Raw genomic sequence first — 16,463 nt, 5'->3', positions numbered from 1 at the left:
ATTGATTCACTCATCTTTGTTAAAAAATTTGGATTGTTTTATTTATTGATTCATTCATCTAACTTTTGTTTGGTGTCGTTTTCCATCTAACCGTATTGATCATCTCTTTCAAGTATTAATTTAGGTAGTTAATTATGATTTCTAATTTTTCATAGATTTATCTTTTTAGTCAATTTGGTTGGTTGCAGTTGCAACTATGAGCTCTTTCTCCCTGATTCTCTTATTATTTTTATAAATTTTGATAGAACAATGAGTTAAGTTTTCTTTTATGTGAATATCTTGAGTATGATTCAGTAAACCTAGATTTATATATCTTTAACATTATTCTCTTATTGTCACTGAATCGATTTTCTGTTTTTATATATACAAAAAATATTTTATTTAACTAATTTGGTTAATTCATCTTAGTCATTATTTATGACTTTTATAATATACAGTTAAAAAAATCATAAAATTTTCACTCGAAATGTGAAATTAACAATGTTAGTCATTTTAAGTTTTCAATTTTCCGTGAACGGGCCGACATCCTAGTTAGTAAAATAAAATACTAGTTAGTAATTAATAAAAATAATAATTATCTATAGTAAAATTTGAGAAAAAAAAGAATAATCATCAATTGTCAAATAAGTTTTTTTCTCATATAAATAAATAAAGGGAAAAATGTCATAAAAAGCCTTAATTTATCATTTTCGTTGAATCAAAGCCTCAACTTTGTATATGGTGAATTAAACATCGAACTTTTTGTTGACTAACAATTTAAATCTCAAACTTTTGTTGACTCGGCCAATTTGAGCACGACGTTAAGTCACTAAACGGACATAACAAACGCGGTTAAGTTTCTGTCAATTCCATGTTAGCTGTAAAACGAATCGTTTTAATCAAAACAAAAACCCCCAAATCGTGAATCAATTCTCTATTTTTAAGAACCCTAAAATTTGAATACCCCCAAATTTCTCTCTATTTCTTCTCGATTTGTCACTATTTCTTCTCACTTTCATCAAATTTTGATTTATTCTTCCAATTACTATGAGTTCTAGCTCGGAGACATCGGTGATAATCAGTTATCGTGGATTGCCCTTGAAGTGTGTATGTGGTGAAAGGGTAGTGAAATTTACTTCAAAAACTCAAGATAATCCTGGCCGACCGTTCTTCCGTTGCATCAGCAAACGAGATGCAAGCTCATGGACAAGCAAGAGAGATGTAAGCTCAAGCTCGTGTTTTTTTTTTATGTTGTTTATGTGTGTTATGGTAATGGTAATGTTGTTTGTTTATGCATTAGGGTCACTTATTTAAGTGGGTGGAGGATGCTATCTATGAGGAAGTTGAAGATGCATTACCAAAACTAGGAATCATGGCAAACGAGATTGTTAAAGCCAAAGCTGAGATAAATGAGCTCAATGTTGCTATGCAAGAGTTGAAGGAAGATGCAATGCAAAGGAAAAGAGACATATGCAAGCTTAAACTGTTGTGGAAAATGTGTTTTCTGTGGCTTTGTGTAATAACAATTTTCATTGTTTACCTTATGGTTGGTAATGTAAAACAACCCAAGTTTGTTCTTGGTTATTAGTGTTGTTTACTTGTATGTTGGTTTGTATGTTTGGTAATGAAATCAGTTTGTTTCCTTTGAAAGAGTTAGAGATGGTTCATTCATAATAAAAGACACTAGGATTTACCCCGTGGTACACCACCTGACCATTTTTTTTTAACATTATCTAATTTAGTTTGTTTGATTTTTTTTTTGTTTTGTTTGCTAAGACATACTAAATATATTTGCAATATCTCAGTTTGATAAAACTAACTACATATATATATAATTTATTTTTTATAGTGCTGACTTTATAATTTAAGGTGCTATACATATAGATATATTTGTATATGCATTTTAATTTATTTTTTTGAATTTACTATGTGTGTCTTCATTCACTATTTAAAATTTCAGAATTTAATTTGTGTTGATACGTACATAGTTTTATGTTTTTTTTATAAATATTTAGATATTCTGAACTATAATAAATACTAAAATTTGTTTTTATTGAATCTAACATATACATATAAATATTTTTTTAAAAAAAAATTGTCTCCCATGTTGGTCAAAAGATCTTCAACACTTTGCAAGCCTTTAAAAGTTGTGCATCTTGTTAGAAGACTCATGTAGTCTATCTTTACCTTTTATGTATCTTTGTGCTTTTAAGTTATACTCCCTCCGTTTCATATTAAGTGTCATTCTAGGATTTTTCACACATATTAAGAAAATCATTAAATTTTCTATCTTACCCCTTATTAATACATTATACAATTTTTTCTATTGGTCAATACATTAAATCAGTAGGGATAAAATTGGAAAATTTACAAAACATCTACATTGGAAATACAAAATGACACTTATTTTGAAACAAAATTTACAGTCTAAAATGACACTTAATATGAAACGGAGGGAGTATGAACATTCCTCTCTTGAGACTCTAGTTTTAATGAAATGTGTTTGACAATAAAATATATATATATATATATATATATATATATATATATATATATATATATATATATCGATGTATTAGTTGAATTGTTGTTCCCTTTAAGCAAGTCCACTCTCCAATGCTAACAATTTGGCCATCTAGAAAGAAAAGAAAAAATAGTATAGTTGCTAAAAATCAGAAACAATGCCTATAAAAACAATTAAGACGTGGACTTATGTAAAATACAAATTAACAACCAATAAACAAATATAAAGCAGCCATTGGAAAATTAAGGGGTTAGTTTCTGATTTTGTGTTTCTAAGCTAAATGCTCGTTTGAGATTGTGCATTTTTGTTGAAATATAACCATGGTATTTATAGAGTTTACTGGTGATAATAATAGTAGTTGTGATATCAAATCGCAAAAAAGAATTGGTGAGCAAGGAAAATATCTTTGCTAATCATACAATTACGAATTAATAGCAAAGAATAAGACGTGAAAATAAGGAATATGCCATTATATTTGACTCAGTTTATGTTAATTTTCTCCACTGTATGTAAATTAGTCATTCGATTTTATTGTGAGAATGTTAGCATTTATTATCAACTAATTTGTTATGACGACTTATCCCATAAAAAGTAGTAGTAAATTTGGACATATTACATTTTCGAGTTTTATATCTTAGTTAGATCTTACCTAATATGATTGTGTCTTTAATTTGTTGCTATAATATAGGGATGTAAATAAGTTAGCCAGTCTGATAGAATATTCGTGTGATAATGAGGATGAGATTTGCAAAGAAAAAAAATCAAATATATTTTAGAAAGTATCTGATTTGTGAAATCGGTTTAGATTTATAAAGAAAAAACCCGACCTGAGAAAAAAAAAAGTGGCACAAAATTGTACTTCAAAAATGTTAAGATAGATAGTTATGGTTCATTCAAAATAAAAAAGTTAGTAAACAACAAAAGAGACATCATTCATGGTTTGATAACAAAAGAGACATAACTCATTGTCTAAAAACCGCAAAAGAAGTAAGTTTCTGGTCCTAAAACACACCAAAACATTCCATGCCATCTTCCTTTGCAAGCATCAAAATCATACATCCTAACTTGAGCATTGAACCATGGTGTCCAGCCTCCTGATGCTTGTTGCCTCTGTGGTGCTTGTTGTTCCCATTGTGTTGCTGGCGGCATTGGTGTTGGTGTCCTACGTGCTCGCCTTTGTCGTCCTCGAGAGGGTTGTGTTCCTTGTTGAGGTTCCCACTGTGTTGTTTGCGGTTGTGGTGCTGGCATATGTGATCCTTGAGAGGGTTGTGATCCTTGTTGAGGTTCCCATTATGTTGCTTGTGGTTGTGATTCTCCTTCTGACTGTGCTTTTTCTTGTCCAAACAAGGCATTCCTTGGTTCCCAGTTCAAGAGATAAGAGATAAGAGATGGTAATGATTATGACATTACTTGTTGTGTTAACAATAATAAAACGAGAATTTTGTAAAGTAAATATAACAAACCTGGTTTTTCCTTGGTCGACCTCTTGGCCTTTTAGGTTGATCTGCAACACTCGGGTTTGTACAAGATATCCTATTGTGACCTTCTTGTTTGCAGTTTGTACATGTCATGACTCTACCTTGTCGTGATAATCTGGTGGTGCTTGAAGAGGCAGTTTCAAATCTTCCCTTCCTCCTAGCATAGTTAGGAGGTCTACCACGATTGCCTTTTCTCCATGGTGGTGACAAAACTCCTAATCTATTCATCCTAGGCCACTCCGTCTGACCTTGAACAGGTTTAATACCATCTTCATAAGTTTTCTGCCACATTTTTGTTGTGTACCAGTCGCTGACATAATCTTCAACCTTCTGTTTTTTTGCTATGATAACAGAAGCAGCATGGACGCATGGGATTCCAGTCATCTGCCACTTAATGCATCCACATGTTTGATCATTCATATCTACACAGTAAGTATCATCATGTAACTCTACTTCGTGTCTATCATTCCTAGCCATGCTTCTTATGCAAAACTGTGATCCTTCTATCATTTTTTCTATCTCCGAATGTGCCCTCTTCGTGAATCTTGTCTTTAATCTGCCACCTATAATATGCCTCTTCTGATTTCTCACCATACACTGTCTCCTAATATCCTCAAGCATTTCTAGTAAAGGCTTCCTCCTAGCTTGGCGTATGGTTCTATTAAATGATTCACTCAGGTTGTTCAAGTTATCATTGCAACATGTACCTACTCTAAAAAAAGCTCTAGACCATGTCTCTGGCTTAGTCTTTAATAGGGAAGCAAAAGCACCTGGATTATATCTCTGCAATGCTGCCATATTCGCATTATATTTTCCAATGGTGTAGCTGCGAGCAATCTTCCAAAACAGACGCTGTAGTTCCATATCATGACTATCCCTCTTCCAATTCTCCATAATATGCTTCGCACACTGACGATGTTCTGCTTGGGGAGAATGTTATGGATAGCTTTCACAAGACCCTGCAAAAGAAATAAGAGAGCAACCGATATATGAACACAATATATAAGCTTAGATATTATAGCATAAACATATATAACAGAAATATACTTACCGATTGCTTGTCAGATATTATAGCAATTTTGCTTCCATCCTCAAGATCCAAACTAGAAGAGAGCAACCTCATAAACCAGTCCCAATTGTCATCATTCTCAATCTCAACCATTGCCCAAGCAACTGGTACTATCCTATTGTCACCATCTCTTCCAATTGCAGCTAATAGATGTCCCTTTATATCCCATTTCAAGAAAGCACCATTTATTCCTAATATGGGTCTACATGTTTGCTTCCATGCATCTTTTTGTGATTTAAAACACACAAATAAACGATAAAACCGTTGCAAGCTTCCTATTGTTGGCCCTGGAATAGTCTCAATCTCAAAGATTGTTCCTTCATTTGATCGGAGAATTTCAGCTTGATAGTCCCAAACCCGTGAAAAGTGTTCTTCATGACCAGCACTCGCTTCTCGCCTAAGTCTTGATTTTGCCTTTGAGCACTGTTCTTCACTAACCTCCAGATTGTATTCTCTCTTTATCTCTGCCTTCATCTCGTGTTTGGTAATCTTTGGGTTCTTTCTTAATCTCTCTGAAAATAGCCAAGCTATTGTTCCTCGCTTCAACATGTGACTATAACCTGACCTCACACATCTATGCGGACCCTCCTACCGATTAATCTGCATCTTGTGTTTCTTCTTATCGTAAGCACAATAACATCTCCATAGACACTTACCTTTCTCATCAACATAAGTACATTTTGCCCCAATCTTCATAGCTTGCGATCTATACAACTTAATGTCATATCTAGTTTTAAGAGAGTACCTCAAAACAGCAAGCTTGAAATCATTTGGAGAGCTAAACGTTTTCCCCAAATGTAGCAGCTCTTTAGGATCTTCAGGTTCGACATGATTATCGCCTTCAACATTATCTTCATCTTCACTATCTGATAGACGATCTGGAATCTTCTCCTCTTCCCAAATATCATCTCCACTATCTGCATCGGTCAAGTCTTCCTCATCTCTCGCATCCTCTCCAAACTGCTTTCCCATGTCTTCACAAAAAACTTCTTCTAAACCAAGACAGTTTCTATCTACCTCGCCTGTAGCTTCATACCCAATACCATCACAATCTTCGTCGCCTACAACATCACAGTCATCTTCACTAACGTTCTCACGATTTTTATCACTAGCGGCATTACCGGCGAAGACTACAAGAGCATTTCCTACACCATGAGTCGATTCGGGAGCAGCCAAGCCGGGAGCAGTCGATTCGGGATCAGCCAAGTCGGGAGCAGTCGATTCGGGATCAACCAAGTCGGGAGCAGTGGATTCGACTTTGTCAGATGTCGATTCGACATCAACCCTCTTTCGTTTAGGTCGACGCGTTGGGAGCTTCTTTTTCTTCCCCATTACTTAACATTTAGAAGAAGAGATGAAATCAAAGAATCGAAGAAGAAATAGAGACGAATCACGAAGAAATAGAGAGAAATTTGGGGGTTTTTTAATTTTAGGGTTCTTAGGAATAGAGAATTGATTTATGATTTGGGGGTTTTTGTTTTGATTAAACGATTTGTTTTACAGCTAACGGTGGAATTGACAGAAACTTAACCACGTTTGTTCTGTCCGTTTAGTAACTTAACGTCGTGCTCAAATTGGCCGAGTCAACAAAAGTTTGAGATTTAAAATTTAAATCAACAAAAAATTCGATGTTTAATTTACCATATACAAAGTTGAGGCTTTGATTCAACGAAAATGATAAGTTGAGGCTTTTTATGATATTTTTTCCAATAAATAAAATAGTAATGAAATATAAAAATTAAAAACTATCGAGATCATCGCAGCTTGTTTCAACGAACCCTAATTATTACTCCCTCTGTATCATAATACTTGATGTTCTAGAATTTTTTCTTGTATCACAAAGGATGATTTTTTGTATACTTTTATCAATTAAAACTAAGAAATTACAAATTTCAAAAATCATTAAATGAGAATTTAAAAATTTGATGAAATATTATTAGTTAATAATTATAAAAAGATGTTATTATAAATGAAGAATACATTTATTGCTAAACATTAAATGTTTTTCTTAATTCATGTAAAAATTCTAGAACATCAAGTATTATGATACACGGAGTATTATTTTTTTTTTAATTTGTTGATAAGAGATAAATTCTCTGTCTTCTTCTTTTTTTTTTTTTCCTCTTCTCATCAAATTCACTTCAATTTGGTGACAGTCTCATCATCGCTGCCTTGCTTGATTTTGCTTCACTTTTATACAACCTTGTTAAGGTAGGTGGCTCTTTTTTCCTACCGTACTGTTTCTCGGGTTTGATGATTCTTCGTTTGATTCAGTGTTGCAGCTTCTGGGTATTATTCAAGTTGTGTTCTTTGAGAACCTTTGCGATCGTTTTGTTTCTGCCTGTAGTCTGGTTTTTAGATTTCAGAATTTGCTTTATAAATTTTGTAGTCTTTCATAGCGTTTCTCTCTGTACTAATTTGGGTACGATTCCAATTTTGATGACATTGGATCAAGCTTGAATTTTTATTGATCTTCTGATTATATTTTGTTTTTCGTGTAGAGAAGATATCTTGATTTTTATTTTTTGGGGCCATGGTTGCGGTTGAGTCCTCTTTTCCTAGCCATGGTAGTTCTTATTCTCGTAGAAGGAAGAAAGTCTCTGCTTCTGAACCAAATCTTTTTGGTTCAATGTGTGTGGGAGTCTACAGTGTCGATGTTTCAATCTCTGCAAGGGAATTAGCTCAAGATTACTCTTGTGACAGGTGCCAGTTATTGCTTTTTTCGTAGTTGTGAATTTGCTTACTTGGATGGTCAATCTCAAAATAAAGTGTACTTTTGCTTTTCAGCTGTGGTGATTTGGCTACTGTATCTTCCACTTGTTGCGATTTTGATGAACTGTGTGGTCTGGACTCAGCCTTGGAGACGAGCTGTAGGTCCAATGGAGACTACCGTGAGGGTCAAGAGGCTTCTGGTAGTGGCACAGCTTCAACTCTAGACAAGAGTCTTCCAGGATATACCATGTATGCGAGCGGTTGGATGTATGGTAATCAGCAAGGCCAGATGTGTGGCCCTTATACGCAACATCAGCTATATGATGGGCTATCCACTGGTTTCTTACCTGAGGATCTTCTTGTATATCCAATTATCAATGGTTATACTGCAATTTCTGTACCACTTAAGTACTTCAAGCAGTTTCCAGATCATGTCGCCACTGGCTTTGCATATCTACAAAATGGAATGATAAGTGTATCCCCACCTGTTAATTCAATTCCCCTTTCTAGTAGTGATGCCACAAATCATCAAGATAAGGCTCAAACAGAGCATGCAACTTCTGCTGCTCATTTGATTTCCCATCAGACGTTGCCTCCACAGAGCAGTTCTCCTGGTTCTGTCTCAGATCAGCTAACATTAACCCAGGAGGAATCAAATATGTTAGCTTCATTCCTCTCATTGGTAACTTCCTTTCAACGGTGAAAACTCAGTTCACAACTTAATCAGACATGATGGCTCGAGTTCACATAAGAATTTTCTTTGATTGTTTGGTTTTCTGTCAGGGAAACGAACATGCTTGCTGGTTTCTGGTGGATGATCAGGGTAGAAATCATGAACCACATTCTGTATTGGAGCTCTATAATTGGCAGCAGCATGGATATGTTTCAGATGCAGCCCTGGTAAGCTGTATAACAATAGACTTTAAAAGATTTTGATTACTAAATTTCGTGCAGTTACAATGATTTTTGTCCTGATGCCTCTTTGTAGCCTTGTGTCTAGCTTTGTTTTTCTCATGCATCTTCTTATGGGGGGGGAAACTTGTGTTATTTTCCTTCTTGTTTCCTACCCCTTCAGTTGTGAAGCTCTTTACTATTTTTAAATACTTGATTAACATATGTTTTCTCCTCCCCTTCTCATGAATGCGTCAATTTTGTTTCGCAGATACGTGATGGTGAAAATAAGTTTAGACCAATCACATTAGCATCATTAATTAGTGTATGGAGGATGAAATGTAATGGTATCAATTGTGATGAGTCAGTGTCTGGTGTGAGCATCATATCCGAAGTTTCTGAAGAACTCTCTGTTCAGCTTCAGACTAGAATACTGAAAACAGCTAGAAGAGCTCTGCTCGATGAAATCATCAGCAGTGTAATTTCAGACTTTCTTATGGCCAAGAAGAATGATGAGCATCTCACATCTTATCCACCCAGTTCTGCTGCCCATGTTGAATCCATATTGGTAACTCTTTTTATATATGCGCATTTATGTACACATGCACACTTTTCATGCACATATGTACAAATATAAAACTTCAGGGGCTATCGTTAGATCATACACTAATATGGTAAAGTTTTGTTTGTGTAGTCTCAAGTTATTAATGCGGATAAAAGTGTTGTCTCGACCACTGAAACAACAGGCTGTAAGAACATATTGAATGAGTGGGGTCATAATAGTATATTGGCAGACTCACGCAAATATACGAAATCTGTTGGTAGCATTGAGAACTACCAGACATCTTGCTCCGCTGTATGTACGATGCTTCACAAACATTGCATGCAAATCATGTGGAATGCTGTCTTTTATGATACTGTGGCAATTCATTCATCGTCTTGGAGAAAGAACAAACTTTGGTTTCGGTCTCCTGTCCTTACAACTGTTAATTATTTAAAGGGTACCCAGAAAAATTATTCAGACAAACCTGAAGCAATTGAGAGTGTGAGCTTGCTTCAATTTTTCTGTACGACTTCTATTAAATAAGTGTCATTTTCTTTAATTACTCTCTAATGAAATGAATGTCATTTTTAATGTTTTGCAGTGTACGCGTAGGATGGATTCCTCTTCTTGCAAAACTGCTTGCTTAAATGAACTTGACTTAGCTAACACTGCTGCCAGTGTTCGTGGACTGTCAACTAGAAAAGTAACCTTATTAGATAGTGATGGAATGGAAAGCATCATAGCAAGCATCTCAGAACATGTTGAAAGTGAACTCTTTCTGTCTCTTAAAACTCACCTGACTGATTATACTGGCGTTCTCATTGAAAATGAAGTAAATAATGCTGCTAGTACTGTACACGATGATGGCAAAATGAATGAGGTAAGTAGACAAAATCTCTGTGTGGAGATTTTTGAAGTTTTATAAGGGAAAATTTTTCCTTTCTCGTTCTATCTTGTTTCTGACATGCTAGCAAGTGGGTGCTGAATTGAAATTATTGCAAACTGCTGCAGGAAAACATGTCATCTCGTCAAGGTTCCTTCCGTTCCCAGAATAATCTGGAAGGGTCGGGTGGTAAAAAGAATGGTTTGAATGTGGTTCCTGCTAGGTTGCGCTCTTCCTATGATTTCAGTGATTCTCAGAGACTGTTGTTGCAAGAGGGAGAATCCTTTGAGAAGATCACATCTGAAGATAGTATTGCTAATATATTTCTTACAACATTGGAGACATCGGGCAGTCCTGTTAATGATGAACTTGATACTCTGGATATTTATGAGCCACCACCACCTGGATGTGAAAGCAACATTAATATGCCATCTCTGTTCTGTAAGTTTCGGCCCGTAAGGTCCAAGGAAACCATTCCTGAGATTGAAGAATATGTTGCAACAGCTCTATGTAGACAGAAGTTGCACAATGATGTTATGAGAGATTGGAAATCAATGTTCATGAAGTTTTATCTTAACGAATTCCTTGCTTCACGGAAAGGAAGCCATCAACTTTCTCGTACAGAAACATTGGCACTGAAGAAGCTCAAAACTGTTACTCGGAACAAAAACCTAGTACATGCTAATATATCAAATCAGGCAGGAGAAAAGCCAAGGAAACCATGTGTCAGATCTTCTGACAAAATTTTGGTTAAACGATCTAGGAAACTGTCAGATTCTCATTCCATGAAAGAAGCCCTTAAGGTCGATACACCCACAATAGATTTGTCAGTTCGGAAACCAAGTCAATCTAAGATGAGAAATACGGACCGGCGGGATCATTGTATGTAATTTACATCTGAATTACAGAACTTTTACGGGTTTACCTTATAGATGTTGTTCTTTTTGTCATTATGCAGGTATTAAGGATGTTACAAAGTTTAGTAAAGAAAAGGCTGGTAAGGATGCTTTTAGTAACGTGATCTGTGATAAAAGCCAAGATCTTGAAATGGCAGATGAATTTGATGACGAACTTCTTATAACGAGACTTAGAAGTGAGATTTCTTTGTTCTTTATAGGTGTGATTTTTTGTTGAGATCAGGGTTTATCTCCCTTTCTTTTCATGTTCTTTTTGGTATATATTCTATCAGGGATATCGAGGAATAAAACAAAAGAGTTAAGAGAAGGTAAAAATTCTGCAAAATCCTGTGGGGAGATTTCAATATCTGCTGAGGAATCTGAGGAAACTGTTGACGGCAAAAATCACGAGGAAACTCTTTCAAAGAAGTCTCCTCAGAAAGTGCAAAAAGGTAAAAGACTCCTTTATTTGTTTGTTTCCTACACATTCAAGTTTTTGAGTTTCTTTACCATGCAACCCGAGCCTACTGATATCATCCTTCTGAAAAGCAGCTCATATATCGAAGTTAAAGAGAAAGAGAAAGAATATGTCAGATATCAGAGTCGAAGGTGCAAAATCTAGCAATGGAGCAGTCAGAGGTTTTACTGAGATTTCTGGGAAGGAAGGTGATACAGAAAGCCTTGGTTTTGCAACCAGTGATAAGGTTTCCTCTCACCACCTCAGCAAAAGACGGAAAAGTAAGAACCCGTTGTTTTAATTCCTATGTTTTGAGAATGCCTCCCGCAATTTCTTTACTAAATTTTATCTCCAGAAGATGCTGCGAAGCACGTTGAGGATATATCAATCCCTACTGGTAATCCTGAAAGACTCGCGGAAGGAAAAAAGTTTGTGGAAAAATCTGCATACAGCATATCACAGAAAGCTCGTAAGTGTAAGTGTCTAGCGTTGTACTTTATTGACGTTTCATACTTACCAGAATGCATGGGCCCCAGATATTAATAGTTCAGTATTTTTTCGTGAAGCATCGCAATCCTCAATTCTAAAAAGAAAGCACATGATGGGTGAAAAAGTCCCCGATGTACCTTCATGCCGGCGGTCATCTCTCTCTTCCAAGGATTCTGAGGATGCTGAAGAGAAGCTTCCCTGCAATACATCAGATAAGCTGCAAAAAGGCAATTATTTCCTACAGACTTTCAGTTCTTACCTTCCATGGGGTTGTATTGTTTTTGTTATAAATTATTTACCTCAAACTACATGTGTTCGGTTGGTTTGTGTAGGAGGTTCGAAGAAATTGATGCTAACAAAACATGCAACAGAACGTTCTCCCATTAAGAATTTGTCATTGGATGATGGCAGGCCTAAGCCTATTGCATTAAAACCACTGGAAAAATTGAGTTCGAAACAAAGCAAAACGGTGTTACTGTCAGTTCCGAAGTCTGATGGATGTGCGCGTACATCTATTAATGGTTGGCATTGGCATGCATGGTCATTAAAGGCTAGTGCTGAAGAGAGAGCCCGTGTTAGAGGAAGTTCTTGCGTACATATACAACATTTTGGTTCCAAAAGTAAATTGACTCAGAACGTTCTTTCTGCAAGAACTAATAGGGCAAAAATGCGTAATCTTTTAGCTGCTGCAGATGGGGCTGATGTCTTGAAAATTTCTCAGTTGAAGGTGATGAAAACAAAAAATAGTTTTTCTCTTTAAACAAAATATACGTACCTGTAGTGAGTTAATCCTTTTTTTTTGTCATATTGGTGACAGGCTAGGAAAAAGCGTTTACGGTTTCAACAAAGCAAGATTCATGATTGGGGTCTTGTTGCACTTGAACCAATTGAAGCTGAGGACTTTGTGATCGAATATGTTGGAGAGTTGATACGTTCTTCTGTAAGTATTACTTGATTGATTATGTGTTTTCATAAGTGATAGTAGTTCTGGACAGTATCTTAGCGTCTTTGATGAAGGGCAGACTGTTTAAATTTGGTCGTGACTTTGGTTCAATGTGCCAATGTCACAGATATCTGAGATACGTGAACGTCAATACGAAAAGATGGGAATTGGAAGCAGTTATCTTTTCAGGCTTGACGATGGCTATGTGGTTAGTCACCTGTGCAATACATTTAAATCTTGACTTGTTTATGTTTCATTTTTTAATGAACGACTGTTCTGATACACTTGTTGCTTACCATGAGTCTAGGTTGATGCCACAAAGCGGGGTGGCATAGCAAGGTTTATAAACCATTCATGTGAGGTAATTGTATGCATAGTATTTGGATCATTTGCTAGTTTGTTTTATGGATTTGGGGTCTTATGGAACACATTGTGCTTCTGCAGCCGAACTGTTACACCAAGATTATTAGTGTAGAGGGTAAGAAAAAGATATTCATTTATGCTAAGCGGCATATAGACACCGGTGAAGAAATAAGTTACAACTACAAGTTCCCACTGGAGGACGACAAAATCCCCTGTAACTGTGGAGCGCAAAAGTAAGTTGCATCAGTTTCATATTTATTTGCTGGACTTTTGACTCTCTTTAATGCTGTTCTCTTTTCTCCACATGTATATTGAAGTTTGGAAGTGTTATTACATTTGTTTTAAGTATGTATCGAATTTGTGACCAGGTGCCGCGGATCGCTGAACTAAGAGGGACATGGTTTTTGAAGGAAACTCAATCAGGTGTGTGGCTATTGGGTATTTATTTGGGTTAGCGGAAAGAGAAGGATGAATCTCCCATTTGCAAATACATCTCCTGCAGCAGATGAGTCTCCTCTCTTTCATATCAAAACTGTAACTATTTTTTTTCCAACATACTAACAATTAGATATACAAAGCTGCATTTTTCTTTTTCTTTTTTGATATATAATTTTATTTTCCGTTTTGTTGTTGTGTCAAGAAGAGATATACTCAAAGCCAAGTTAAATAAATCTAATTTATGATAATATAAACAAAATAACATCCTTGTGAATTTAGTAAAGAAAGGTGTGATAATTGTGATTGTGCCCTTGCACGAAACAAAGATGTTTATTACTATTTAAGCACCCTTTTTTCTGTCCATTTAGAAAACAAAATACAACTTATACAAATCAGGTCTTTGTTGGTTTTGAACAGAAATAAAGGATAGGAGAGATATGGTCATTGTTATGGCTCAGTGAAAGCAAAGAGGTTTTCTTCTTCTAGCATTTAGAATTGTTTTTCTCTTTTCTTTTGGGTTTGTGTTTATATGCCATGTTCGGTATTTATATCATATTTAAATATTTTCTGTTGATTTGCAGGAATTATAAAAATGATTAGCAATCTCAAACTCACATTTCCTCACCCCCATTGTCCATTGGTATGGTACGTGTAACGTTATTCTGTATTTATTCTCATATTTTGTTTCTTACTTACAATTCCAACTTATTGGACATTATGATACAGAGAGACGTCAAGTTTAGATCAGAAGATTTGGTGGTTTTAGTTTTCACTAAATTGAGATACCCAAAATTGCTTCATTAGAATCTAAATCTTAACTAATACATTAAAATAATTAGGAACATCTTGTGAAAAGCCACGAGTTGTTTTGCAATGCATGAGATTGTTAATAGTTTAAAACGTCTCTAATGTTTACAAGCCATTTTAGCTACCAAAAGACACTACAAGTCTCCAAGACAAAATATTGTCTCTTCACGAATACTCTTGTTTATTTATTTTGGAGGACATAAAGAAGATTTTATTTTGTCCATAAAAAAAAGAAAACAGAAGATTTTATTGTCTCATTATTTGATAATATCTGAGGCAATGCATGTCGCTTACGTTTGACGTGCTTCATCTTGGGGGATGTGTTTCCTATCCCCTGACGTTTTGGGTTTGCTGAAGTTGCTTAAAAGTTGTAGAAAATACAAGAGTATGGTAGTGTAAGACATTTTTTAAGTTGACTTGCAAATTGCCTTGTTATTACAATGTTATGAATACGCATTCATACATAAGAGATGAGTTGTTTGACCAAAAAAAAAAAACATAAGAGATGAGTATTCTTTCGATCTTGCAAAATTACTTTTCACGAGTTTAGAGTAGTAGCCTTGAGTGATGCGTGTCTTGAATGTTTAGGTAATAATATTGGCATCATTACTTAATTGATCATCTTGCCGTATTGCTTGGAACGTGTTTTTGAGTCTGGTTTTCTGCTTAGAGCATCTCGAATGGTCCCCTATTTTTGCCTCTATAATTGAGGAACCCTATAATAAAGGTAGATTTTATTCCAATGGTCTTCTATTTTCACCTCTAAAATAGAGATTGCTATTTTTTCCTCTATTTAGGGCATCTCCAACCCACCTCTATATTTGCTTTTTAACTCTATTTTAGAGTAAAATCTACTCCAACCCATCTCTATTTCTACCTCTATAATAGAAATCTCTATTTTTTCCTCTATATATAGAGGAATTCTATTTTTTCCTCTATAATAGTGTTGAATTTTTTTATTTATAAACTGGTCCTTGAACTTTTAACACTTTTATATTTATGATCAAAATATATTTATTAAATATAAATAACTGAAATATTTTAGTTTTTATTCATACCATAATATTAATTTCGTATATTTTAAACAAGAGTTATTTTCTCTTTTGTAAAATATATAAGATAGCCAAAAAAAACAACAAAACTCCAAAACCAATAATAATGAAAACATTTATAGTAAAAAATTTAAACAAATAAATACTTACTATATCATCATTTGAAGCACCACTTTGATGTCTGTTTTCACATTGTTTTGTGCATGCATGCAGTTTTTTTGTAGGAAAAATACACTAATGTTGATGGTTAAAAAAATCTACTATGTTTTATTATTTTATATGATGCAATGTATTTCTTTTAATAAATGTGATATTTAAATAATATTTATGAATGTTAAAAATTTAAATAATATCATAATTTTATGAAAGTTTCACAAATACTAAAATAAATGGGTTAGTTTGCAACTTTTATAAGTAAAAGGTATTAATAGTAAAATAAAAAAGGAATCTCTACGGAATATTCTTTTTTAGAGGAAAAAATAAAAGTATCCATTGGAAGTCACCTCTATTATAGAGTTCCTCTATTTTAGAAGTAAAAATAGGGAAAACCATTGGAGATGGTCTTATAGAGGAACTCTATTTTTTTTTTACAAAGGTTCCTCTAAAATAGAGAATCTCTATTTTAGAGGTGAGAATAGAAGACCATTGGAGTAAAACTCACCTCTATTATAGAGTTCCTCCATTATAGAGATGACTTTTGCTCCAATGGATACCTCTATTTTTTCCTCTAAAAAGGAATATTCCGTAGAGATTCCTTTTTTATTTTACTATTAATATCTTTTACTTATAAAAGTTGCAAACTAACCCATTTATTTTAGTATTTGTAAAACTTTCATAAAATTATGATATTATTTAAATTTTTAACATTCATAAATATTATTTAATTATCACATTTATTAAAAGAAATACATTGCATCATATAAAAATAATGTTATTGG

At 34.5% G+C, this 16,463-nt stretch overlaps 2 protein-coding genes and 1 pseudogene across 16 annotated transcripts; 2 read left to right on the top strand and 1 right to left on the bottom strand.

The window, feature by feature from the left end:
* The first annotated feature begins 447 nt into the window (after positions 1-447).
* On the top strand, positions 448-1,581 carry LOC104772718 (uncharacterized protein At1g43920, Chloroplastic-like). Its single transcript, XM_010497301.2, has 2 exons — positions 448-1,200; positions 1,280-1,581. Exons 1-2 carry the CDS (start codon positions 1,027-1,029, stop codon positions 1,565-1,567), a joined length of 462 nt encoding a protein of 153 aa, XP_010495603.1. The 5' UTR covers positions 448-1,026; the 3' UTR covers positions 1,568-1,581.
* A 1,929-nt stretch (positions 1,582-3,510) lies between these two features.
* Positions 3,511-6,382, bottom strand: LOC147919437 (uncharacterized; annotated as a pseudogene).
* A 627-nt stretch (positions 6,383-7,009) lies between these two features.
* Positions 7,010-13,925, top strand: LOC104771357 (histone-lysine N-methyltransferase ATXR7). 15 transcript variants are annotated; one of them, XM_087505392.1, is made up of 19 exons: positions 7,010-7,261; positions 7,557-7,753; positions 7,838-8,461; positions 8,546-8,662; positions 8,925-9,221; positions 9,348-9,698; positions 9,799-10,077; positions 10,209-10,962; positions 11,039-11,173; positions 11,270-11,428; positions 11,529-11,714; positions 11,792-11,902; positions 12,000-12,149; positions 12,255-12,649; positions 12,740-12,862; positions 12,993-13,073; positions 13,173-13,226; positions 13,310-13,461; positions 13,597-13,925. In XM_087505392.1, exons 5-19 carry the CDS (start codon positions 8,988-8,990, stop codon positions 13,616-13,618), a joined length of 3,186 nt encoding a protein of 1,061 aa, XP_087361518.1. In that variant the 5' UTR covers positions 7,010-7,261; positions 7,557-7,753; positions 7,838-8,461; positions 8,546-8,662; positions 8,925-8,987; the 3' UTR covers positions 13,619-13,925. The 15 variants fall into 15 exon arrangements, with proteins under 15 accessions (XP_087361518.1, XP_087361511.1, XP_087361507.1 ...); XM_087505385.1 differs by having other exon boundaries at positions 7,029-7,261; positions 7,552-7,753; positions 7,838-8,444; XM_087505381.1 differs by having other exon boundaries at positions 7,029-7,261; positions 7,552-7,753; positions 7,838-8,444; positions 11,792-11,908.
* Positions 13,926-16,463: the final 2,538 nt, after the last annotated feature.

This window comes from Camelina sativa, chromosome 20, assembly GCF_030686135.1.
Source record: "Camelina sativa cultivar CO46 ecotype springtype chromosome 20, ASM3068613v1".
NCBI classification, from domain to species: Eukaryota; Viridiplantae; Streptophyta; class Magnoliopsida; order Brassicales; family Brassicaceae; genus Camelina; species Camelina sativa.
Note: the sequence above shows the minus strand (reverse complement) of the source record. Positions and strands in the feature narration are given on the sequence as shown.